This window comes from Haliotis rufescens, unplaced genomic scaffold (genome assembly GCF_023055435.1).
Source record: "Haliotis rufescens isolate VD_foot unplaced genomic scaffold, xgHalRufe1.0.p SCAF_6, whole genome shotgun sequence".
NCBI classification, from domain to species: Eukaryota; Metazoa; Mollusca; class Gastropoda; order Lepetellida; family Haliotidae; genus Haliotis; species Haliotis rufescens.
Genome location: NW_025964334.1, coordinates 7,730,651 through 7,758,483, shown reverse-complemented (window position 1 = coordinate 7,758,483; position 27,833 = coordinate 7,730,651). Strand labels below are relative to the sequence as shown.

Genomic DNA, 27,833 nt, shown 5'->3' with positions numbered 1-27,833 from the left:
GTTAAAAAATCTTATTTTTCTCGTTAGTTCGTAATGTAAGAAAAAAAATATTTCAATACATTTCAGCATAGATGTCTATGTTCAATAAAATCAGACATACTGACTAATTGCTATCATTACATAAACAGTCATAAGTCTGAAAATGGGACTTTGCAGAAAATAAATCCAAATGTTTCACGCCATGTAGCTCTGTAATAAATATGAACTTAAACTTAATATAAACTGCAATTTTCTGGTCCTAAGGTTCTGTAGTTTTAAAATATTAGAAAGCAAAATGGGATTTTTCATCCATAAGGACCCTTATTTCCAGGTGGGTCACTAATTGGACGGTTCCCCCATGTATTCTGTGAAAAGGCGACAAGAAAAGTTCCTCATATATTGGGGGGCGGGAGAATCACACAAACTTACATTTGTGCATCTATGGATGCCTTCTAGCAAAAAGTTCTTTCTGCCCTTCACAGACAAGACAACCAGGCAGGCAGACTGTGGAATAATCCTATCATGAACTGGGACTGGATGATGACGATATTGTCATGAATAGACCATAACAACCTCTCATTCACTGTGTTAATAACTTCAATTTCTTCATTGAATTATTTATGCATTCCTGAAGTTAGCAATCAACAACATTGGTCATGTTTTACACAACTGAAACTGTGTCTGTGCAAATATTCCCAGGTTAATAATGTAATTGGGAGATCGTGCACTGATACATCATACTGTGGGACTCCAGCAGCCCGTGAGTGAGTATGGTTTTACGCCGCTTTTAGCAATATTCCAGCAATATCACGGCAGTGGACACCAGAATTGGGCTTCACACATTGTACCCATGTCGGGAATCAAACCCAGGTCTTCGGCGTGACGAGCGAAACGCTTAACCACTTGGCTACCCAACCACCCAGCAGCCCCAGAGTTATCTCTGAAAGTGTAGCAATACCTAGACTGATAATAAAATCCTTCAGTTTTCATACCATATTCATTAAACAAAACTAGCCCATGCTTACACTATGATCTGTGTTTGCATTGTGACCCTGCTGTGTCCTGTTCAACAGAGCTATCAGCACTCTGACTACTGTAGATCTATAAGTATCGTCAGGTCATAGGTTTTTGGAAGCAAACGTTTTCGGACGGCCATGTTTACTACAATTACTTGCACTATAACAAGATGTGTGGCATCACACAGACATTGTAAATACTCAAATGATGGCCTTTTTTTAAGATAAAGTCGTTTGTTATAAGTGAGTGAGATGTTTTACAGTTGTTCTTGTGATTGACGAGAAATTTACAAATGTTTCTTAGGCGTCCAAAAACCCCAAACATGTACGACATTTGTAAGATTCATGACACAAGTCCCTGATGCGCTAAATTCGTACAGTTCCAATCGTAGAAAATTGTAGCTTGATGGTTCCACTGGCATGTCTGACAAAATGAGGATATAATGTGCAAACTAACAGACTTGTCATAATTGCTCCGACTATAACAACTGCACAGTCAAGCCTGTCCATGTCAAACATGTATAAACTTGAGTCTCCAAGTAACCGACCGCCGCCATCACTCCACACCGAAGTGGGCACTAATGGCATCAATTAAGTCGGCCTTCTTCGACCCTGATGATGGTATCTTCTCTTTCTTGATGTATTCCTTCAGCACTGCTACAGTTAGTTTACCCAACTGGAAAATAGGAACACATATCCTTCAGAATACCATTCCCCTCCACCTCACTTGGGAAGCAGGTACATCTAGGCTAGTCTTACCCACGATCTAGCTTGCTTTAATTATAAACAAATTCTCCACTAGGAATATTGTAAAGTTGTGATTGATTGAATCATCCTAACCGATCGATCATCAAAGTGAAACTAAATCATGCCTAACATAACCACTTCAGTTCTCATCTGATCTATTTAGCCGCCTTGTACATTTTATCCTGCTTTTGATGCTTTTTTGTGACTGTGTGACGCATGAAATTTGGCAAAACTTTGGAGTTTATACCTGCATCATAATATCCTAACAAGCATAAAATACTCACATCCCCCGCCAATATGACATGTCGGGTGTGTGCAATACATTAGCTCCTGTGAACTATGTTCAATGGGCCTTTTTGTAAAGAAATATAGTACGTTTTTCAAGATCTGCTCCGGAAACGAGGACTACCTCCATTTTCAGTCTTAATCAAAGTCGTTGCCATGGAAACTCGAAAAATAACTTTTAAAAAAAAATCCAAAACTATCCAAAGGCACCAGTTCACCACTAGACCTATCAATGTGCCAAGTTTGGTGAAGAAATATGGTACGGTTTTCAAGATCTGCTCCGGACGGACGGACGGCACCCATTCCTATATCCCGCTTCCACATCGTGGCGGGGGATAATAACTTATTTCAACATGAGCTCTGGAGTTAGTAGATGAAACAACCCCACTTAATGTTATGTAAATGTGTATCATGGTGTCCCTGGTTCTGCAGGAGACGGAGCAAGGGACCTACCCGGCCAGCCTGGGCCTCCTTCTTGATGTCGAGGTCCACCATTGTCATAGCCAGCTTGGCTGCCTTGGCTGCGGCCGATTCACTCGGGGCGGCCTGAAGCACATCATGGCATGGAACATTCAAAACTTTCATAGTCAGTCCTTATCCCCTCCCAATCACACCCATTTTCAGTCTTATTGTACCTTATTATTGAAAGAAGCCGTGTCTGTACACAGTGTGCAAAAAATATTCTGGAATGTCCTGGCTACATAAGTCTTAACAGTTGATTTCTTATGCACACCTGTTAGTTCTCCAGCTTCTGTTGATCAATACAATCAACAAAATTTTAAAAAGAAGAAGACCAATTTAATATGCATAATGTATCCAGGTTGAAAAAATGCAAGATCAGAGTTACCCCCCTTCATAATATTTGACTCATGGGTTTACTTTATTGACACCGTCACAGAATCAAATTTCTAGAAAATTAATCGTCACATATTTAAGCTAGTGATATTTGAATCTGTCTAGTTACTTTTGAGGCTAGCTAGTCAGCAACGTTTTGAGACTATTTCACACATTGTCTTCACACGTGCGAGCGAGCGAGCGAGCATGGTTTTTCTCTGCTCTAAACAATATTCCACAGTGGGGAACACAAGAAATAGGCTTCACACATTGTACCCATGTGGGGAATCGAACCCGGGAATTCGGCGTGACAGGTGAATGTTTTAACCACTAGGCTACCCCAACCCCTGTCTAGCGCTGGTGTAGGTGTCACAATGGACTCTGTCATTCCTCACCTTCCTCTTGGCACCAGGGACATAGTCTTCAGGGAACACGAGGTCCTTGAAGTCATCAATAGTGTTCCCAGCTCGCTTCTTCATCTTCTCATCCTTGGGCACTGGAGATTAGAGCAAAGTGAATGTTTGAGGCAGACTGAAAGTTTTGTTTGTTTGTTTAACGCCACACTCAGCAATATTCCAGCTATATGAAAGGGGTTTGTAAATAATCAAGTCTGGACTAGACAATCCAGAGATTGATATCATGAGCATCGATCCTTACGATGACATGTACCAACCAAGTTAGTGAATCTGACCACCCAATACTGTTAGTCGCATCTTACGACAAGCCTGGGTTGCTGAAGACCTTTTTTCTACCTGGATTTTCATGGGTTCAGAGTGAATGAACAACACAGCCAGCTATTTTGTAAAAATCCTGGGCACCTTTAAATAATTAAGTGTGAGCCAGGTCAACCAGCATCTGACACTATGGAGGAAAGGTGCTACACTCACACCATCAGAGTTAGGGTGAAACCACACAGCCAGGTCACGATACGATACTTATCACGATACATAGGTCACGATACGTATCACGATACGCATATTTACATTGAATCGCATGGTAACTCATCTCAGTCTCATTAAAATCAGATCTTAGTTCTCACTATCGCTAAACAAAGATCTGAGGACATCCCATTACGGGTCACGTCAGAACGACCTTTCATCCGACCAATCAGAGCGTAGCTTACCAGATCATGAAAGTGACAGTCGGAATGTGTTTTCTAATCATGCAACCTCGAAAACGTTAACTCGGGGTATTCCAAATGGTTACGGCCTATACGACTGATTCTGTCAAAGTCATCATCCAACTCACGCTTCCATGGGATAAACATTTGAATGGAAGAGACGTTGCAAAGGGGGGAAGCACTGCCATACAATCTCAACCATATATTAGACATTCCAAAATGTTTGTTTGTTCAGTTTTCAAAATTTTAATCGAGAGCTGTGTCAACACATTTTTCAAGCGGTCTAAAATTGAAGTCGCCAGCTTGAAGCGAGTGTCATAAAGCTCAAGAAAGCTGTTTTCTAATTGGCTGATCTTGGTCAAATTCTTGTTAGTAATTTCAGTGGTCAGTCAAAGTTCGCAAAAGGTCGTTCTGATGTAACCCGTAATGGGATGTCCTCAGATCTTTGTTTAGAAACAGCGAGAACTTAGATCTGATTTTAATGAGATTGGGAAACTTCTTGACAATAAATATTTCAGAGCAGATTGAAAAGGAAAAGCCAGCTGTTGAGACATGTTCGTTGTGGCTATTTCAGTAGTGAACGCTAATTACAACACATTTTGCGATATCTGACTAACAAAAATGCCAGGGGTCATTAAACGAATAGCGAGTAATTTATTTCATCAAGTGTATCGTCTTGTATCGATACAGAAATAACGTATCGTGTATTTTATCATCACAAACACTCATGATGCACCGGTGCACGGATATATCGTTTCCCCCTTTATCAGAGTAGGATGATGTGGAGGTAAACCTAAGTGATGCAGGTATCCCCTTGGGGAAACTAACGAATATGTATATGGAGCAGACAAACCTGGAATCATAATCCGTGCCAACCAGGATTTAAAACAAATAGCGGCGCCTCACTCTCATCGAGCTGATGTACATATCTTACTTACTGGTATAGTCGACCAGATCGTCCGGAGCATCCCTGTCCAATGCCAGAGCCTCGATGTTCCGCCAGTGGTTCTGCAGGACGGGGTTCTCGAAGGACTCGCTGCTGAACTTAAACTGCAGTTTCTTGATCACCTCCTTGGCCTTGTCGATCTGCTCTGTGGTTGCTGCAACACCATCACACGCATGGGTTATCTCCCTTTCCACCAGTTCAGCCATATTGCATATGTTCCAAAATCCTAGTCCTGTTTTATATACGGTTTGGGTTGGTTTGGTTGTTGTTTGACGCCGCACTTAGCATTATTCCAGCTATATGACGGTGTTCTGTAAATAATCGAGTCTGGACCAGACAATCCAGTTATTGATATCATGAGCATCGATCCACGCAATTGGGACGGATGACATGAATCGACCGAGGCAGCGGGCCTGACCACCTGATCCCTTTAGTCTGTTTTACATACTCACTGACTTATTAATCCAGGATGTTGACAGACAATGTAACTTATAAGTCGGTGAATTGTTAAAATGCACAGAAATGGGTTCATGAACATGGAGCATTCTAAACCAAGTTCAGATATTTGGCTACTGTCAGGGATATGCTATTTAAACAGAGTTGATGGGAGTAGTCCTTACCTCTTGGACAGTCCTCCGCTGGCACCTTGCGGAAGTCGTCGGCGAAGGGCAGGAAGATGATGTGGAATCCTGGAGGGGTGGTCTGTACCTTGTGCTCGTCCACCTCCTCCTTCTGCAACAGTGAGTGAGTGCGTTAGTGAGTGAGTGAGTCATTTATTGCATGGGTGAGTAATTGTGTGATTGCTTGATTTCTTGGGTTAGTGCTTGAGTTATTGTGTGTGTGTGTGTAAGTGCTTGCATTACTGATTGGTTCAGTGACTGATTGCATGAGTTAGTTAATGCATGGGTGAGTGATTGAGTGAATGATTGATTGATTGTGTGATTGTGTGTGTGAGTGAGTGCTTGCATTAGTGATTGTGTTATTGAGTGATTGTGTGATTGACACTGTGAGTGCTTGCGTTAGTGATTGATTGTTTGAGTGACACTGTGAGTGATTGAGTCCTCGCATTAGTAATTGATTGTTTGAGCAATCGTGTCTGTGATTGTTTGAGTGAGTGATCATGTGTGTGAGTGAGTGCTCTGACAACAATGAAACCCCTGTGGTTATAAAGACTTACCTGTGGCATCAAAGCAACAAACTTGGGAGGATTGTTTTTCCCAGGAATGTATTTACAGATGGGTGCAACATCCCGGTCGAGACATTTTCTTAACAGTGCCGTGAACACAGTCGTGCTACCAGCGTAAGTCTGAAATATAACAAAGTTAACAGTAAAAGACAAGTTGTCTTTCTCCGGGATCATGTAGGACTACAGTTGTGATTGTTCCTCCAGTATGCCTTCCGTCGTTAATGAATAATTGGAAATTACAGACTTCTTCCAAAGATTCTAATACAAACAATGAACACTTGTACTTATACAAACAGTAGCAGTTCCTTCAGCGCCCCTTTTGTCAGCTTCAAAAGTCTTAAAATACACCATGTGAAACTATTTGTTCCAGACTTTGAACCCAAGATGTTTAATTGTTAGTAACCTGCCCGGCTGTCAGCATTAAGGGGCTAAAACAAAGACTGGTCGACATGGATTCAATTTACTGTCTAGGATATTCACATTAAACTGCAGCATGGTATCAGCACTATTAAACCAGCACTAGTCCGTACTATTAAAAGTAGCCACACACACACATGCACATCGCCATGTAACTGCAATAATCTGGAATGTGATGCTAAATCCCATTTCACCTCCCCTCATCTAGGACATATCTAGAACTCAACTATGACATATCTAGGACTCAACTATGACATATCTAGGACTCAACTAGGACATATCTAGGTCTCAACTAGGACCCATCTAGAACTCAACTATGACATATCTAGGACCCATCTAGGACCCATCTAGAACTCAACTATGACATATCTAGGACTCAACTAGGACATATCTAGGACTCAACTAGGACCCATCTAGAACTCAACTATGACATATCTAGGACTCAACTAGGACATATCTAGGACGCATCTAGGACCCATCTAGAACTCAAATATGACATATCTAGGACTCAACTAGGACATATCTAGGACTCAACTAGGACATATCTAGGACTCAACTAGGACTCATCTAGGACCCATCTAGAACTCAACTAGGACATATCTGGGACTCAACTAGGACATATCTAGAACTCAACTAGACATATCTAGGACCCATCTAGAACTCAACTATGACATATCTGGGACTCAACTAGGACATATCTAGGAATCTCTAGGACCCATCTAGGACCCACTTACACTCTCATCAGGGTACAGGAAGGAGGATGGTTTAACATGGTGATGTTTCTTTATGGAGGTCCGAGGCTTGAACCCCATCAGTGTGAGACCTGAAAGAAGATGTCACCCCTAAACTCAGGGACATTTATTCAACTTCCAGTGGCTAATAATACCACAAAAGTTAAGTACAAGATGTACATAAGCATTAATCAGCAATATTTCCTGTGCTGTAGAATAGTGACATATCATAGTTTGGTATTTGTTTATTGCCAATTACTTGAACATATTTGAAAAGAATGCTCTAATTGAAAAAATAAACTTTTCTTATTCATGTTCGAACATTAATCAGTGATTGATGATTCATAATACTAATGACAACAGTTCACTACACCTCTGCTATGTCATGATGACCTACGATCAATTTATGCAGCCAATTTTACATCGTTCCTCATTTGCAGTGGTTCCCAGCTGAGAGCAGACATTCCTCTCCAGACTTACTGAAGTACTAAAGGGAGACGACTCACCTGAAGAGCCGAACCTGCGAATCTCAGTCACCTCATCATTTTCAAAACAGATTCTGCGATTGCCATAGGTCTGAGCTTTCTTCAGATCTTGTGGCATCAGCACTTCCCCGGTTTCCTTAAACACAGTAAATCTTACCTCAACTCGGAAACCACGAAACTGATCTCAATAAATTTATGAAAAGTGTCGCAGCTCTTGTTTCAAGGCTGTGAACAGAGTGTTTTTGTATCAAGGGCTTGCGTAAAAGAATTTTTATTTCTAATATTGTAAATTTTACATCAAATTGTATCTATATACTTATCCTATCTCACACTATGCATTTCTTCGTGCTTGAACAAAGTTTCCAGCTTCTAAAAACATTTCGCCAAAACACATTCCAGCATGACCCTGGTCACAACCTGTAATCCCATGGGTTGTGAGTTTACATGGCATGATGACCTGACTACCTCAGCCACATCATTTTCTCTCTTAGATGTTGTTGGTTTGTTGCTTAACGCCGCACTCAGGAACATTCCAGCTATATGATGGCGGTCTGTAAATAATCTAGTCTGGACCAGACAATCCAGTGATTGATATCATGAGCATCGATCCATGCAATTGGGATCGATGTCATGCATCAACCAAGTCAGTGAGCCTGACCACCCAATCCCGTTAGTCGCCTTTTACGACAAGCATTGTCACCTTTTACGGCAAGCATGGGTTGCTGAAGACCTATTCTACCCCGGAATCGTCGCGGGTCTTCTCTCTTAGAGCTGTCAGGCTAGCGGAGCTGTGATGTGGGATGGTTGGGAGGGCATATAGTTTGTGAGATAGGATAAGGATATGAATATCCAATTTAATGTAAAATTTACACAATTTCAAACTTATCCTCACACAATGCATTATCCTGTGGTTGGATGGGGGGGGGGGGGGCGGATACAGTAGCCTCAATAGACTACAACCATGAGACGTCCACGAGGAAGCTGGGGCTAAACAGTGAAACAAACAATAAGCTATACCACAGTGTTGTAAAGACAAGAACTCGTGAGTGGGTAGAAACACCATCACAGACAATGTGACACCTGTACGCTAGTCAGTCGTAACATAATGAAATCAGGTATAATGTCTTACGTGTTTTCATGTGAGACATTGTTACAGAAACGGCCGCTCTGCTTGGAATAGAGATCTAGAGGTATTCAACCTATCTGTTATAATTAATCCGGAAGTGGTCTCCAGGCAATCAGTTCTACAGGACAGACCACACCAACATCTCCAATGGCCAATAGGGTGAGGCAGCTTGGCATCTCTTTTAGCGCTTCGTCAAAGTCAAAGCTCTCGATCACACCCGCAGGATCGAAGACAGGAAGAGGAGCAATTGACAACATCCACAAAGGATCATCAAACCAATACTGAGAGGTAAGGGCTCGGGACACCGCCAAAACAGCTGTGCCTTGCGGCGACTTTGATGTTGAAGGCCGGAGTCTCTACAGACGAGGTAGCTTACCCTCCACTGGGTACACAGTCTGAGAACCCGAAAAATGATAATACCACATACAGGATAACGAGTACTGGGGTGCAGCTGTCAAATGTTACACCAGGACCATGGACCAAACTGGCCGAGGCCCTAAACGTTGTTGAATGAGACGTCACAAAGACAGCGGGAAGCAAAGACAGTATCAGACTTCTAAAAACAACCCTCCATGATGTCGGACAGGATGCAATTGCTGTGCAGTTGGTAGAGGCGACGGCTCCAGTCTCATGTGGATTGGCGTAGTCCCGAAGAATAGTCATGAGAAGTGGACGCCGGGGAAAGGGGATGAAGAGTCTCTTGCACTGAAGTGGCCGTGCAGCCTCGAGGTAGATATGGAGCGCTCTAACTGGGCATAAGGAGATGTCTTCATGATCATCTGGGCTCAGGATGGACAACAATGGGATGGTTTGGGTCGTAAGAGCGGGAATAATCAGGACAATGATCTGCAGAATCGGTATTGGAATCATCCTCAGATTGATGACGATCATCCTTTTGAGATGGAGTTGTCCGTGACTTATCAGTATCTCCGGTTCAAGATCAATCAGTAGCACGACAATCCTGAGAAGGTGGATCTCCCAGACGTCAATCGTGTGAGTATTGATCCCGAGAACGTCAACCCTTAGATTTGGAATGTCGATCCCTTGAATGCTGATCCTTTGAGGAACTCTCTAGAACATCTATCCCCTGATTGCAATTCCCTCGATCGTTTCTGAGGCACGAGAGCATTCCCGACTCCGTCATTCCCTAGTACAAGTAGAGGGCAAACACGTACCATCAATCAAAAGTGAAGTCGAACCGTCGGTCCTGAGACAAGTGGTTAGGTTGGACCGGGGAGCGCTGGGAAGGTCGACAGTGGGGACTGTCAAAGCTGGATTGGAAGAGCTGTCCTTAAGTAGAACCATGCTCCAACATATGCATGGTAATGGGTGCACTGGAGACAGGCGCCCGGGTCAATTTGGTGGCAACGTCGTCAGTGAGGAAACATCGTATTCAACCGACAAGGAGGATATGGTAGACACAGGAGATGATTCTACTACGCTAATGGCAACAGTAACAGGGACAGCTGGCTTGTTCTGATTCCCGCGTGTGGCATTTGTGTCGATAGGTGCGAACACTGGAAACATCCTGGGAGCAAAAGCTGCGTCAATCACAGCAATTATCACGAGGATCAGCATGTTCCTCTTCTTGATACGAATGACGAAATAGCTCACGCTCAAAAAACAAAAAAGTAGATTCTCTAAAACTCCACAGAGTGGCGATGAGAAAGTGAATGAGGTGGTAGTGGTAATCACGAAATCATGTCATGTAAGGGATTACAGTGCATGACCCATTTGTTAGGGTGGTGACCATGGCCATCTGGGATGTGTTTGGGCGAAATGTTTTTAGAAGCTGGAAACTTTGTTCAACAGGTTTCCACATAAGGATCGAAACAAGAAGGAAGAAATGCATAGTGTGAGACAGGCTAAGTTGAAAAATGATGAAATTTACAAGGAAACACGATGGTAATAATCCCTTTATCCTAAATGTATGTCTTAAAATAATTGAAGTTTATGAGATATTTTCACATACTGGTTTTATTTTAGAAATTGCCTAGAAATACAATGCTCATACCATTTATGATAAAGTGCCAAATGATTTGCAGCCATCTTGGATTGCATGAGCACTCACACATGGGGAAACACTATGAAGAGTGTTTGCGCATGGAGGCATATAGCTCCTGCATGTTTATCAGATCGGGACTGGTTCATCCATCAATAAGTCTATCCATTATATGATACAAGAATATGCTAACCTCCAGGTATGTCTTGGAGTGACTCTTCAGTTCCTCGTTGGTGTTCCGAGACAGCTTCACTGCAGATGGTTTAGGACAACTCCGAACAAGATTGTACCTGGCAGATGAAACATTCAAATAAACACTGCGTTCCTACAGCAAACACAGCTGGTTTGTTACATCTTCACACCCATAAATAGCCCCAGGAAGGTAGTCAGGATAACCTCCCTTTGGCGAAACAAACATTATGACTAATCTGAGTAAATCAGTAAAACACTGAGTGAGTGAGGGAGTGAGTGACTGAGTGAGCCAGGTACTATCGACTCAAGGTAGAAGGTTGGTTGATTGGTTTGTTGTTTAACGCCGCACTCAGCAATATTACAGCTATATGATGGCGGTCTGTAAATAATCGAGTCTGGACCAGACAATCCAGTGATTGACATCATGCGCATCGATCCACGCAATTGGGACGAATGACATGCATCAACCAAGTCAGCGAGCCTGACCACCCGATCCCGTTAGTCGCCTTTTACGACAAGCATAGTCACCTTTTACGGCAAAGCATGGGTTGTTGAAGACCTATTCTACCCCGGATCTTCACGGGTCCAAGGTAGAAGGACTACTCATAACATTCTATTTAGATTTCACCTCCTTTATGTACCAGCGACATGTTAGAATGATTAACCAAACTTGACTATATTTATTACTCCTTCCATTGTTCTGTATGATTTTACCCAACACGACCACTGTTTCATGCACTCTATTTAGCAATCCATGTTTTCCCTGGCAGCTTCACAGCAGTATAGGCACCTCAGTTGGCTGTGTAGAGTTGCGGCACTTAGTCGTGCCAGAAACATTTCCCCACCCATCAATCTGTCCTAGACAGAGATTCTCCAAACCTACTACAGCCTATCTCATGGCTTTGGTTATCCATGTATATTAGACAGACTGACAAATTAATTCAGTAACAAAGGCCATCGGCCCACAATACAATAATATTAATAATTAAATAACATGTACACAAGGGTATTATTATTATCTACCATATTCGACATAATAAGCGCCCAGGGCGCTCTCAAAATTAGAATTAGGGGGCCCTTATTAGAATATTATTTTGGTGAAAAACAACACAGCCTAAAATGTTTATATACGACAGATATATTTTTCCAGAATTTAATTTCCATAATTACGGATGCATATAGCATACGTATTATACACGAATAAATAAGCCTTGTGTACATTGATCCATCGGAAGGGGTGCTAATTGGGATTGTTCACTAGCCAATATCTTAGCAAATATCGCCGTGGGCGCTTATTAGAGTGGGGTGCTTATTACGCCGAATACGGTAACTGTTTTCTCATTTCTCATTGTAAACGTTTTAGATAAAAATAGACCAATGTTAAATATAGCAAATCACACTGAAGATTTCATAAGGTGGATAAATGTATATTAAAAATTGTATATTACTACAACGTGACTATACACATCAGGCTCTACTCACACTCCAACGGAGAAGTCTAGGCCACCTCCGAGGTTGAAGGTGATCCTGCGCAGTGCTCTCTTCTTGTGGTCCTTGGATCGCACCCTGAAATAGTACGACACTGAAGCTGTCTGGTAACCCTCTTTTATCACTAACAAGCATGAAATACTCATATCCCCTGCCAAGGGGACACGAAAGGTTGTGTACAAGGCAAAAAATATTGTACGATTTTCAAGATCTGCTCCAGAAACGAGCACATTGTCAAGCTAAGTCAAAGTTGTTGCTATGGAAACCCCCAATCTTTTTTTCAAAATCCCAAACTATCAAAGGGCACCAGTTCACATCTAGACCTATCTATGTGCCAAGGTTGGTTAAGTTGTCTTTCATGGTTTTTTAGTTCTGCTCCAGAAAATGAAACGTGATGGATGGACGGACAGCACCCATTCCTATATTCAATCTGTACAGATCATGAAGATACAACTGCATGTCGACAAATACTCAAGCAATAATGACAGCGCTACCTGGTGAGCAGTTCTTCCAACCTCTCTGCAGGGTCAGGTAACTCTGTCAGCTCATCATCATCTGTGTACAGAAGATCCTGAAAACAAAGCCTCCTATCATCATCATCATCATCATCATCTGTGTACATCATCATCATCATCATCATCATCATCATCATCATCTGTGTACATCATCATCATCATCATCATCATCATCATCATCTGTGTACATCATCATCATCATCATCATCATCTGTGTACATCATCATCATCATCATCATCATCTGTGTACATCATCATCATCATCATCATCATCTGTGTACATCATCATCATCATCATCATCATCATCTGTGTACATCATCATCATCATCATCATCTGTGTACATCATCATCATCATCATCATCATCATCATCTGTGTACATCATCATCATCATCATCATCATCATCATCATCTGTGTACATCATCATCATCATCATCATCATCTGTGTACATCATCATCATCATCATCATCATCATCATCATCATCATCTGTGTACATCATCATCATCATCATCATCATCATCATCTGTGTACAGAAGATCCTGAAAACAAAGCCTCCTATCATCATCATCATCATCATCATCTGTGTACATCATCATCATCATCATCATCTGTGTACATCATCATCATCATCATCATCATCATCATCATCTGTGTACATCATCATCATCATCATCATCATCATCTGTGTACATCATCATCATCATCATCATCATCATCATCATCATCATCATCTGTGTACAGAAGATCCTGAAAACAAAGCCTCCTATCATCATCATCAGGGGCGGTCGGGTAGCCTAGTGGTTAAAGCGTTGGCTCGTCATGCCAAAGACCCGGGTTCGATTCCCGACATGGGTACAATGTGTGAAGCCCATTTCTGGTGTCTCCCGCCGTGATATTGCTGGAATATTGCTAAAAGCGGCGTAAAACCAAACTCACTCACTCACTCATCATCATCATCATCTGTGTACAGAAGATCCTGAAAACAAAGCCTCCCATCATCATCATCATCATCATCATCATCATCATATACTGCTCCCTTTATCATGTTTACTCTTGTTTTGAGCATGATTAGGAGAGCATTTTAATTTTGAGAAATTTCCTCTCTTACGAAATCTATCAGCATTACTGATCAGAATATGTATATGAATACATATTTTTAAATCATATGAATTCAGAATTTGAATAATTACTGGTATGACAATTAATACTTAATCACAATGAATTTTAATTCACAAATTAACATTCCTGAGAGTAGCCACATCCATGGAATGTTCAAGCTACGTTAATAGTTAGTGTCTTCATGTACAAAATGGTTATATTTAGTTATCTTTAATTTTGTGCACTCCATGTGACAGGAAACGCTTAAAGTTTTCTTAGAGGCAAAGGCAGCAATGCCAGAAGCTCCTGGCCTACATAGAAATCAAAACGGTCCAGTCAAACGATACAAGTTAGAAATTAGAAACATAACAGAATGGAGCCTTGGTCATAGACAGAGTTGCCAACTTGCCATATCAGACTCCTTGGCAGAATTAGTGAGTGAGTGAGTAGGGTTTTACGCCGCTTTTAGCAATATTCCATTAATATCACGGCGGGGGACACCAGAAATGGGCTTCACACATTGTACCCATGTCGGGAATCGAACCCGGGTCTTCGGCGTTACGATCGAACGTTTTAACCACTAGGCTACCCGACCGCCCCCTCGGCAGAATTAAAAAATACATAATAATAAATACAAAAAAGCTTCACAATATCCAATTTATTATGCATATTTAGGAGCAATTGCAAACGCTAACTGAACTGTCCCCTCAAGGCAAACCAACCTTGTAGAACTTGGAGACATCAAACCTCTCCCCTGGGTTCTGCATGTGCATCAGTTCAAGGTCAATCCCAGTCTCATGAAGGTCACTTGCTTTTGTCTTTGCCTGGCGCTGAAGTTCAAATAATTGGAAACGGTTACCTTGGCCATGATGCTCAAGAACACATAAAATGGCACAAACAGACAAGCCAGCCCTTAAGTTGAGGCTGCAGGGGAAGTCTTCTTAGACAACTGACGTTGTACAAAACAACCTTAGCGCTACGACTATCGTAGGTCTATGTTAAGGTATGGAAGTTAAAGACCACCTTAGCGCTACGACTGTCGTAGGTCTATGTTAAGGTATGGAAGTTACGACCACCTTAGCGCTACGACTGTCGTAGTTCTATGTTAAGGTATGGAAGTTACGACCACCTTAGCGCTACGACTGTCGTAGGTCTATGTTAAGGTATGGAAGTTACGACCACCTTAGCGCTACGACTGTCGTAAGTCTATGTTAAGGTATGGAAGTTACGACCACCTTAGCGCTACGACTGTCGTAAGTCTATGTTAAGGTATGGAAGTTACGACCACCTTAGCGCTTCGACTGTCGTAGGTCTATGTTAAGGTATGGAAGTTACGACCACCTTAGCGCTACGACTGTCGTAGGTCTATGTTAAGGTATGGAAGTTACGACCACCTTAGCGTTTCGACTGTCGTAGGTCTATGTTAAGGTATGGAAGTTACGGCCACCTTAGCGCTACGACTCTCGTAGGTCTATGTTAAGGTATGGAAGTTACGACCACCTTAGCGTTACGACTGTCGTAAGTCTATGTTAAGGTATGGAAGTTACGACAACCTTAGCGCTACGACTGTCGTAGGTCTATGTTAAGGTATGGAAGTTACGACCACCTTAGCGCTTCGACTGTCGTAGGTCTATGTTAAGGTATGGAAGTTAAGACCACCTTGGCGTTACGACTGTCGTAAGTCTATGTTAAGGTATGGAAGTTATGACCACCTTAGCGTTACGACTGTCGTAAGTCTATGTTAAGGTATGGAGTTACGACCACCTTAGCGCTACGACTGTCGTAGGTCTATGTTAAGGTATGGAAGTTACGACCACCTTAGGGCTAAGACTGTCGTAGGTCTATGTTAAGGTATGGAAGTTACCACCACCTTAGCGCTACGACTGTCGTAGGTCTATGTTAAGGTATGGAAGTTATGACCACCTTAGCGCTAAGATCGCTCTGTACAACGGCACCCTGGCCGTCAATGCCTATATTCAGAGGGAGTAGATTCTGCGCACCTGATATTGAGGGTTCCCAGAGTGAGGGTCATCATTGTTGGTGAAGAGCATCACTCTCTTGTAGTTGATCTTCTGAGTGCTGAAACAACGACACAGCTTCTGTGTATCTTACCATGACACTTCCATTTGTGAGCTTGCAAGAAATAACCTGGTGACCAGCAAATCAAGCAACCACTGAATATATATCTTTTAAATTACCGCAAGAATATGGTATTGTACAGGTGAGGTGAGGTGAGGTGAAATGGGTTTACTGTATCCAAGAGATGCCAATTTATAGTGCTAGCCCACTGAGATACCATGCCGCAGGTTAACATGAATACCCCACTCAGACAGAGTATACTTGACTCTGAGGCTACCAGTCCTTGTTTTAGCCCCTTATTCCCGAGCGCCAGACAGGGTAACAAGTACCATCTTTTAACGTCTTTTGGTATGACGCACACAGAGATTGAACCCCGGACCTTCTGCTCCCCCGGTGAACGCTCTACCCCTAGACCATAGAGGCTTCTCCTTTGTACAGTAAATGTCTAATAACATAAATGACCTCGAATGGAGGCATCGTATAAGAGCAAAAGATCTATTTGTTCACAACGTTCTACGTCGTTGGGGTAGGGTGACACACAATCAACCAAAGCTGACCATTTGATCCCTGAATGACAAGCAGAGTTGCTGGGGACTCTTTCTTACCAGGAATCCCCACAGCTTGTTTGTTTGTTTGTTGTTTGTTTGTTTGTTGTTTGCCACCGCACTCAGCAATATTTCAGCTACCAGTATATGAAGGTGGTCTGTAAATAATTGAGTCTGGACCAGTGATTGATATCAAGAGCATCGATTCCAGGATTCCCCTCCCACCCCGAGGCCTACTGCCCTAATTACGGTACATACCATTTGGAGAACATGCTGGCGCACGTCCAGAGAGCCTCACTGAGGGAGAAGGTGTCGCTGTGACCGTACTTGGTACCAAACTTCTTGTAGCCCTCTACAACACAGCAAGCAGAAGACAAGCCATGACAACTGAACTCAGAGGCCTCAGATTGGTTTGTTTCAGAAAGTAGAGGCGAGATCCTGATTGCTAGAATAAGTAATAGAGGACTTTGTCTGGTCAACTGTAGGTTTAACTTTAGACCTTATTGCTTGGGTTTGGTCGAATTTTCAGAATTAGTTTAATTTTGGTCCCTTCCTGTCAAATTACTACACGATGAAAGAAATGGATCTGATGGAAGAAATCTTGTGACAATTTCAGGATTAGTTTAATTTTGGTCCCTTCCTGTCAAATTACTACATGATGAAAGAAATGGATCTGATGGAAGAAATCTTGTGACAATTTCAGGATTAGTTTAATTTTGGTCCCTTCCTGTCAAATTACTACACGATGAAAGAAATGGATCTGATGGAAGGAATCTTGTGACAATTTCAGGATAAGTTTAATTTTGGTCCCTTCCTGTCAAATTACTACATGATGAAAGAAATGGATCTGATGGAAGAAATCTTGTGACAATTTAAGGATTAGTTTAATTTTGGTCCCTTCCTGTCAAATTACTACACGATGAAAGAAATGGATCTGATGGAAGGAATCTTGTGACAATTTAAGGATTAGTTTAATTTTGGTCCCTTCCTGTCAAATTACTACACGATGAAAGAAATGGATCTGATGGAAGGAATCTTGTGACATTTTAAGGATTAGTTTAATTTTGGTCCCTTCCTGTCAATTACTGCACGATGAAGAAAATGGATCTGATGGAAGAAATCTTGTGACAATTTAAGGATTAGTTTAATTTTGGTCCCTTCCTGTCAAATTACTACATGATGAAAGAAATGGATCTGATGGAAGAAATCTTGTGACAATTTCAGGATTAGTTTAATTTTGGTCCCTTCCTGTCAAATTACTACACGATGAAAGAAATGGATCTGATGGAAGAAATCTTGTGACAATTTCAGGATTCGTTTAATTTTGGTCCCTTCCTGTCAAATTACTGCACGATGAAGAAAATGGATCTGATGGAAGAAATCTTGTTACAATTTAAGGGTAAGTTTAATTTTGGTCCCTTCCTGTCAAATTACTACATGATGAAAGAAATGGATCTGATAAAAGGAATCTTGTGACAATTTAAGGATTAGTTTAATTTTGGTCCCTTCCTGTCAAATTACTACATGATGAAAGAAATGGATCTGATGGAAGAAATCTTGTGACAATTTCAGGATTCTTTTAATTTTGGTCCCTTCCTGTCAAATTACTACATGATGGAAGAAATGGATCTGATGGAAGAAATCTTGTGACAATTTCAGGATTCGTTTAATTTCGGTCCCTTCCGACAGTGAAAAGCTATGGGGTTAAAAACAATGCAGTCCAATAAAGTGTGCAGTTACTTCCCTTTACAAGCACACTGCTTTACTTGTGTTATGGTCATGGCGGCAATAGGAATTTGTGTTCTTTGACAATGAAAACATGAAGTTTACCATAAAACATCACGAGACATAATGATTTACAAATTCAATGGTATTTGTGAACTGTATGTCGGACAATGTTTCATACACAGAGATTAAGATTACATGTGTATTTGTCTCATAAGATAAGCCGGAAATAGCAATCAACTGTTTCACACCTTTTCTTTCCGATTTATGGATGATTTAGTTTTATAAATACTTAATGCAATGGTCAATTTCATAACTGAAAAGAAATGTCAATTCAGTGATCCAATGACTACTGTTCTTTTCAAGGCAAGTTCATGGTGAGTTGATGTGATTTGCTGATCAGTTCATACAAGATGAAATTAATGTAAACAAAGTTGAATTAAATTTTGGATAAAAGTTACAAGATGAACACCAGAAATGGGCTTCACACATTGTACCCATGTCGGGAATCGAACCCTGATCTTCGGCATGACAAGCGAATGCTTTAAACACTAGGCTACCCGACCGCCCCAAATGACATTGAGAGTTACCTCCCTTACAAGTCCATTCTTCGGTGTCTCGGAAACAGTGGTTGTGTTGGGGTAAAATCATACAGAATAAAGGAAGGAAATATAAATATTGGTAAAGTATGGGTAATCATTATATCATCATGCCACTGGCAATCACTACTACAGAGTACACAGAGAAGGTGAAGTAGTGAAGTGGGGTTTAACGTCACGTTAAGGATTATATCACCTATATTGTGAAATGGGGTCTGGGAGGTGAAATGGGATTATATCACTTACATAGAGAAATGCATGCACGTGTGTGTATGGCTGCTTGTACTAGTCTGGACTCATGCTGGTTTTAAAGTGCTAGCCCACTGAGATACCACGTCACAGTTTAACATGGATACCTAACTCATACACCAAGCCAACCAGTCCTTGTTTTATCCCATTAACAGAGAGCGCCAGGCAATTCTTAAGTTATTGTATGGGCTAATGCAAGCTGAGCTTACCACATGAGCAAGATAAAAAGACTTTTACTAGACTCAAGTTTAGGACTGAGTCGCTGACTGATGAAACCTACTCTCTTGCAGTTCCTCCAGATCCAGAATACGAGGAGCACCTGGCTGGTCCAGAGTCTGAAACAACAAAATAACAGTGTGAGAGTCATGTTATCATCAGGCTGGCTATTGATATAGATCATAGAGATTGATAATCACTAACAAAATAATGATTAATTATTGATAAATATCAGAGAAGTAACTTTAAGCAAATATGCAAGTAAGTCTCGAACGAGTCCACGCCACTGGTGACCAGTGACACATGTATGCACACCCGACCGCCCCGCTTTCAATTGTCAAGATAGACAATTACAAGTCTGCTTTGGTAAATCTAAACATTACTTCATAACATTTCACAACATTTCTTCCCATTTACAATAATTCCGATTATCGTTCTTTTTAGCCAGGCCTAGTTATCATTGTAATGTTACTGAGTGAACACCGTTATTTTACTTTAAACATCCATAAACCCTAAAAAACAATGGAAGTCAATTCTTAAGTAACCGCTGTCCTGTTGAAGCACTTATATAAGATAGCTACGTGATAAATCGCAAAAAACAATGAAGAATGCAGGATGGTTTATTTCACGACAAAACATTGTTCTATCATGACGTCATTTCTGGAGATTCGAACATGTGCTCGTAACATGATGGCGTCGTATATTTAGGAGATAAACATACTGTGTTTTCAATGTAGAGCTAGGTTACCTGTAGATTTAACCTCGCTAAATTGAATTTGGAACCGAACGCACAGCGTGAGGTTTCAAATGTTAAATTTAGCGCGGTCAAATCTACAGGTAACCTAGCTCTGCATTGAAAACACAGTATGTTTATCTCCATTCTACCATGACTAAATACAACGAGAACTCTTTGGTGTTAGCAAATATACTGAGTGAAGCGGCACCAAGGGATGAATCCAGTGTTTTGAGTGGGTGATCGATCTGAATTACGGAATCACTGAACAAAATATGGCGCTATATACGCAAGCAGTTTGTTTACACCGTAATACTTCACTCGAACATATGACAGGCATTGAAAGCATATAAGCACAGCAACTTGGTAAGCTAACATGAAAACAAGCAAGCTTTGCAAGGCTTTCGCAATACATCGCACGTCACCATTATGACGTCATATCGCTCATTGTGACGCAAAAGATATGACGTCACAGTCGTATATAGAAAAGCGCCAAAATTACAAGCTCTCTGTTGTCTCCAAACCGTAAATACATTCCCTTTGTAGATTTCTATCGTGTTTCCTGGTTGAAATGTATTGCCACACACCCTTTGAATATTGTAGCAACCGCACCTGTGCATTTTGTAACCTGTAATTGTAGATATAATTATTTAAATATGCCTACCGACAGAGACTGAAAATAGTACTATTCTATGAATATTAGCTTCCGCGGTGATGCGGTCGTCAAACCAGCTGTTTCAATCAGAGGGGGTTTATTGTGATTTAATAGCCTCTGATTGACCAATCAGAATCGAGTAAATTCCAAATTCATGGTACATTAGACGTTATTTTTTAGAGGGAAGTGTCTTGTGAGATGTAGCTGGGCAACGCAGGTCAACATGATGGCTGAACGATCGAATCAAAAATGGGAGAGATATGACAATTGGTATTAGGGAAAAGGTACAGGTAATCCATGTGAGGATTATGACATGCTGGAAATACCCCCCTGTGCATAAAATGCACAATTCTGAGGTCAGAGTCTATTGAGGGAGTTATCATTATTTAATTACGGGTAAATATTTTTAAAGCTTGTACAATGTATCGTCATCCTAAAAGGGGCAGTACATAATGTTGATATCTCATATAATAACTAAACGGCTCATTATTCTATATCATTATTCATTCTCCCTGCAGTGTTTTATTGTATGATAAACAACTCCCACTCGTCGTTTATTTCTTACGTAGCCTGTTGTGGTTACGTTTGTGTTGAGTATCGGTACATAAACCAGGATCCTGGACACACCGTCACGATGGAGTTGTGAACACGATCAGGACCACTGGAAGCAAAGTGCTGTTGAAAATATCAAATTCAAAGATGAATAATTAAGCTCACCTGATAAATGTAGATGTGCTTGAAATCAGTTGGATTTTCAGATTTTTCCTGGAATGCAATTAGAACAAAGGTCAGTAGCTTTATCGACAAGCATGGGGTACAGGGGACCTCTTATCCAGAATCCACCCATTGAGCCAAGCATGGGGTACTAGGGACCTCTTATACACCAACAATCCACCCACAGAGACAAGCATGGGGTACTGGGGACCTCTTATCCAGAATCCACCCATTGAGCCAAGCATGGGGTACTAGAGACCTCTTATACACCAACAATCCACCCACAGAGACAAGCATGGGTACTGGGGACCTCTTATCCAGAATCCACCCACAGAGACAAGCATGGGGTACGGGGGACCTCTTATCCAGAATCCACCCATTGAGACAAGCATGGGGTACTGGGGACCTCTTATCCAGAATCCACCCACAGAGACAAGCATGGGGTACAGGGGACCTCTTATCCACAATCCACCCATTGAGACAAGCATGGGGTACTGGGGACCTCTTATCCAGAATCCAACCATTGAGACAAGCATGGGGTACTGGGGACCTCTTATCCACAATCCACCCATTGAGACAAGCATGGGGTACTGGGGACCTCTTATCCAGAATCCAACCATTGAGACAAGCATAGGGTACGGGGGACCTCTTATCCAGAGTCCACCCATTGAGACAAGCATGGGCTATTGGGGGACCTCTTATCCACAATCCATCCACAGAGACAAGCATGGGGTGCTGGGGACCTCTTATCCACAATCCACCCACAGAGACAAGCATGGGGTACTGGGGTCCTCTTATCCACAATCCACCCACAGAGACAAGCATGGGGTACAGGGGACCTCTTATCCACAATCCACCCATTGAGACAAGCATGGGGTACTGGGGACCTCTTATCCACAATCCATCCACAGAGACAAGCATGGGGTACAGGGGACCTCTTACCCACAATCCACCCATTGAGACAAGCATGGGGTACTGGGGACCTCTTACCCACAATCCAACCATTGAGACAAGCATGGGGTACAGGGGACCTCTTACCCACAATCCACCCACAGAGACAAGCATGGGTACTGGGGTCCTCTTACCCACAATCCACCTAAAGAGACAAGCATGGGGTACGGAAGCCGTATTTTTACCCGGAATCCAATGGGGATGGCCAGAGGAAGAAAGACAGCCAACTTACTGTCCCGAAGAAGACAACGCCCATGTAATCCTTGTCACTGCTGATGATCTTGTTCTGCATGCAGGTCTGCACACACTGAAACACAAGAGTGAGTGAGTGAGTGAGTTGGGTTTAGCATTACTTTGATCAGTGTCTAAATTATATCACACTGTCAGATATATTTTGGATAGAGTCCAAAGAAGCACAGGTTGTAAATATTTTTACCCAAACTCACAAGCACAGCATAGTTAATTGAAAAAAATTCTATCTTAGAACAAATGGTAATGGTAATGGCTCAAGCTCCTTCCCAGCGCGTGACACCTTCGTTACACTCTCGGTAACATCGCTGCCACCAGTGTGGGCGCGGCCATTACAAGAATCTTGAAAATTAACCTTTAACCCCAAATGTAGTAACGTTTATACTTTTGTTTATGTCTTTGGGAATGCCATCATATTTCATTTTGAAAAGGTTTACGACTGACCATGTTTTCCAGATGAATTTACTTTGTTGTTTTGTTAATCAGATTGGTTCGAGATTGCAGACTAACGGAAAATCAACCAACTTCTCCCTTACATTCTTACTATATCAATAACACGATAGTTTTAATGAAACAGAAATTCAAATTGACAAACGAAGAAAGTAATTTAGCAGCGATAAGTGTATTCGGCGTCACGACAGTCGTCACTTGTTGGTAAACATAACGGTCATTCGGTTGCGAGTTCAACTCCAAGCATGGTTGTGGCCACCTATTCACAGTGGGGAGTTTTGACTGGTGGCAGCGATAGTATAGAGTTCCCGGAGAACGTACTATCGCTGTGAGGAGCTTGGGTAATGACTTGGTAAAGGGACTCAACTCTTCACAGTGACTTGGAGCACCTCAGACCACTAAACCAAAGTGAAGAAAAGTCAAAAGATTTTAATTCGTCTCCACTTGTACCATGGTTTACAGATGGAAGTCCATCAGATCACAGTCTAATCTCAAAGTTTTTTTCTACATGTGAGCTAACAAAGCTCCCGACAAGTTCTGGTCTTGCTAGATTTTAGAAGTTTTACTGACACAATGATCACATGATCTGTTGTGCCAATAGAACAGTACCATAGTGACGCCTCCCACACTTACCTTCATACAGACTTGGAAGTGAGATTCTTCATCGTCATCCGATTCAAACATGTCCTTGGTGCAGTCCACCAGGAAGATCAGCCCATCTCGGCTTCCAAACCGAAACTGTAGAAATAGTTTGCAATCACAACATAAGCATTGTTGTGTCACAGCAGCTGTAAAGTCTGAACAAGTCAAGCTAACAGCCCAGTCACCTATGTACATGTTAGCGTATAATGTGAGGCTTTCAATGGAAACAAATTAAGTTAGTCATTCTTTTGATTACATGCACTATTTTAACCCTATTTTCAGCTTCATCAGACGAGCATTCAGAGAAGATACTGTGGACCGTCATCAGAAAGAGACCCTCTTTTGAAATGTTGTAGGTCCTTCTCCCTTGCCTCACAAACAAATGAATAGCTGTTTTGGCTTGGCCAGTCAAGGGGTAACAAAAATTCTGGTCAATTTGGCCAAAACACTGGCCTGGCATCTGTGGTCAGTTTGGGCCTGCTTGAACATATTGAACTTGCTTAGCCAGAGCTCCAGATAAGCTGCGTATCTGCGTAAAATATGCATCAGAAATGCACAAATACGCAGTAAAAAAAATCCAAGCGTATCAAATACGCAACGAACATTACAGATACGCTACAAAAATAAAACTTGTGCGTATTATCAAAATATTGTGAAGTAACCCTGCGTATTTGATTAGCAAATCAGCAACTTATTTTGAAATTATAAACAGGCATTCCGTCAACCTTGCCAAACTCCACGATGACAGTTACATCATGATCATTTGCCATCACACTTTCTTGTGGAAGTATCGTGGTATTTTTGAGTCCTATAAAGCTCTCGAACCCACACGACACCAGTTTGCAGGGACTAGATGAAGTGTTTTTAAATATTTAACTTAAATACCCACATGTGTAAAAACTAGTGGGTAACAGAAATTTGAATACCCAGATAGAATTACTGATACCCAATGATTTTAAAATGCATGGGTAAAATACCCGCAACACCAAAAGCTTATCTGGAGCTCTGTTAGCTATTGTTTAGCTATTTGCTCTTATATCAAATGGTGCCTGGACCATCCGCATCCTTCCATGGCCCCTCCCAATGTTGCTCGAACCATTTCTTTTCGAAGTCAAGTTTGGTTTCCATGGCAACCATATTGGAAAACCTACTTTCTGTCATTAATTCCCAATGTATACAGATGAGTAAATGGAACATGGTGGCAGGCTAGAGTGCGGTGAGGTATGAGATATGTTTTTTCAATGTTTCACCTACTTTGATTTTTATTGCCCATGACAGCATTTTCACTTTAGTGACAGCAACCACTATACTGTAAAGCTGTAACGTTCCACATCAAAAACTTACTTGACTTTCAGTCATATCAGAATTCTCTGAGCACATAGGGAATAAGCAAATCTATGAAAATGTACGCTAGCATGTATTTTCAATAATTGATAGGCTGTGACATACATAAGGAAAGCGTCCGAGCTAATTAACAAAACTGATTTGACAAATTTATAGTCATATCCAATTAGGATCAACTGTCCTTGAAACCTTCACATTTTTTACTTATTAGATTATTTTTCTTATCATATCTAACAGTTTGGAAAGCATCAGTTTCAGATTTCATGACCTATTCCCCAATCACCTGACATTGATTTATCAAACATCACTGATACCTGTGGGTCAAACTCATCCTCCTCCTGGTCTTCGTCATCCTCCCCATATCGGGCATATCCAAAGTCAGCCATTCCAAATAGTCGTCAGTGCCTGAGGAATACGAGGAAGAAATCATAATAGCCATCAAAGTATCACCATTCAGCACTATTCACCGCACTCAACACAGATGCAGTTAACCAGGTGCAAACCTATTCTGTTGCTAGTTAACTTAAATCTTTAATCATTGTTTTGCCTATTTCGTCATATTGCATTTCTTTGACATTATCTTTTTAGTTAGTGAGTTGGGTTAGAAGCTGCTTTGAACAGTATTCCAGTTATGTCATGGCTTGTCAGCTTCATGTGGAAGAAGACCCGAGGTGATGAAGGTCTTAAGACGTTTACTCTGTGAAGCCACGAGCATGGGTATGGTGCTGACAAACAGAATCAGGGTGAACCAGGATTTTAACAATCACAGGTTTCTGGAGTGCCCAAGGGACACAACTCTGTACAGTGAATTGCAGCGCCTTAGACAACTGGGCCAACCGTGTCCCGGTTGTCTTTTCAATGTGGAGGCAACATTATGAATGCTAGTATACTTTCAGACACAAGTTCTCTGTTGCAAGAAACTTAAAAGTGCAAAACTTGGAAAGTGTTCTACATTCATCTCTTACGTTATTTTCTTGCATTAATAGTTCTTTCAGTAAAAAAATTAATCATTTTTTAAACTTGAATACGGCAACCGCTGACCTTATTCACTGGCGTGGGAAATGACGTGTTTGGTTTGTCTGGGTACTCTTATTATGTCATATCGCAATGAATTGCAAACTAAATTCGCTGAAAACAAAAGTTTGCAATATACAGTCAAGTCCAGTTAATCCACATGGTTGGCTGCATATGATTACGTCAAATTAACAAGCATTTTGGTTAATGAGATTGAGGTAATCTAGACCTGTGATTTGTTCTGTTTTGATTAATACTGTTTTACTTATCTAAATGATTAATTGTTTATTGTTAAGCAAGTTTCTCTGCAGCCATTGTAATATGCAGCCACCAGCCAACTTGTCTCACATCTAAACACGAGGCTGTGTACTCCTGGGCAGATGACCACTGAGTACACTGATAACTGTGTTGGATTAACGATACTGATTAATGAGTGATTTAGGTGTTGGAGTGCAAGACTGTCAGATTAACAGGTCTAAATAGCACTTACTTAATGAGTTCCCATCATTAGTGTAAGATAAAGCCGATTGTAGGATCAACAAGACTTGACTGTACAAGGTGTTACATGATGATTATGTTCCAAGCCTATGGAAAATCATAATGATACCAGACATTATTGGTTGATGTGACTAACACCCAGTAATCTGATTGCTGCACTGAAATTTACATATGACTTAAAATCTTAGTTTTGTGTCTGGACTTAAACAGATTAGGTGTAGATTGTTGGATATGAAAATGTAAATGTTTATACCCACCACGGACAGAAGTGTTTTGCCGGCATAGTTTGTATAGGACTGGTATGCCCATTGAGTGAGTTGAGAGAATGAGGTTTTACGACGCTTTTAGCAATATTCCAGCAATATCACGGCGGTGGGACACCACAAATGGGCTTCACACATTGTACCCATTTTGGGATTTGAACCCAGGTCTTCGACGTGACGAGCGAATGCTTTAACCACTAGGCTACCCGACTGCCTCGTATGCCCATTAATGCTAGATTACTTGGCCACACTCAGCAATATTCCAGCTATATGACGGCGGTCTGGATCTTCACGGTTCTTGATGCTAGATTAGCAATGTAGTGCAATGGCATAAACATGGCCTTTGTCTTACGGTTAGGAATTTTGTAGTTAGGTAATTGATAGAGTCATTACAATAGAAAGGTTCACAACACCCTTGGGCATGCCACGTACAACCTTCAGCGAGCGTAAGAATACACGCTCTATGTACCGACGATGTATTGGAAGAGGATTTAGTTGTTGTTGTTGCCCCGGTGCACCCTTCTTCTCAAAGATTCGCCTGCATTTTAGTTGAGATTGAATGCAGTTCATATAATGACAACTGCTGTAACCGAAAGAATTCTGTTGACCTTAAACAGAAATACATAGACATCGTGCAAATGGGCTTATGAAATGGACATTAATTACAATTTATCTTCACCTCGTAAATATTTCGCAATCTTGCAAACGGAAGCAGGATACCGGAAGTAATCTTTTCG

The 27,833-nt window shown here is 41.4% G+C and overlaps 1 protein-coding gene across 5 annotated transcripts; it reads right to left on the bottom strand.

Moving 5' to 3' along the window:
• Positions 1-23: 23 nt before the first annotated feature.
• LOC124143975 (X-ray repair cross-complementing protein 5-like) lies at positions 24-27,833 on the bottom strand. Of its 5 annotated transcripts, none has more exons than XM_046513170.2 (20): positions 27,776-27,833; positions 25,636-25,726; positions 23,969-24,073; positions 22,869-22,943; positions 21,689-21,736; positions 19,648-19,702; positions 17,053-17,146; positions 16,171-16,249; positions 14,893-15,000; positions 13,049-13,125; positions 12,549-12,632; positions 11,068-11,164; positions 7,768-7,882; positions 7,265-7,353; positions 6,105-6,233; positions 5,548-5,659; positions 4,920-5,081; positions 3,257-3,357; positions 2,481-2,573; positions 24-1,671 (listed from the first exon to the last, which is right to left on the bottom strand). In XM_046513170.2, exons 2-20 carry the CDS (start codon positions 25,705-25,707, stop codon positions 1,552-1,554), a joined length of 1,815 nt encoding a protein of 604 aa, XP_046369126.2. In that variant the 5' UTR covers positions 25,708-25,726; positions 27,776-27,833; the 3' UTR covers positions 24-1,551. The 5 variants fall into 5 exon arrangements, with proteins under 5 accessions (XP_046369126.2, XP_046369127.2, XP_046369129.2 ...); XM_046513171.2 differs by having other exon boundaries at positions 27,763-27,821; XM_046513173.2 differs by lacking the exon at positions 27,776-27,833 and adding an exon at positions 27,529-27,734.

What these genes read in the sequence shown, in the direction of transcription:
- LOC124143975 (XM_046513170.2), bottom strand. Translation starts at nt 25,707, where the DNA reads ATGGCTGACTTTGGATATGCCCGATATGGGGAGGATGACGAAGACCAG. An exon ending in GCGTTGTCTTCTTCGGGACA is followed by an intron (nt 21,737 to 22,868) that starts GTAAGTTGGCTG and finishes ATTGCATTCCAG; the next exon opens with GAAAAATCTGAAAATCCAAC. An exon ending in ACTCCAAGACATACCTGGAG is followed by an intron (nt 7,883 to 11,067) that starts GTTAGCATATTC and finishes ACTGTGTTTAAG; the next exon opens with GAAACCGGGGAAGTGCTGAT.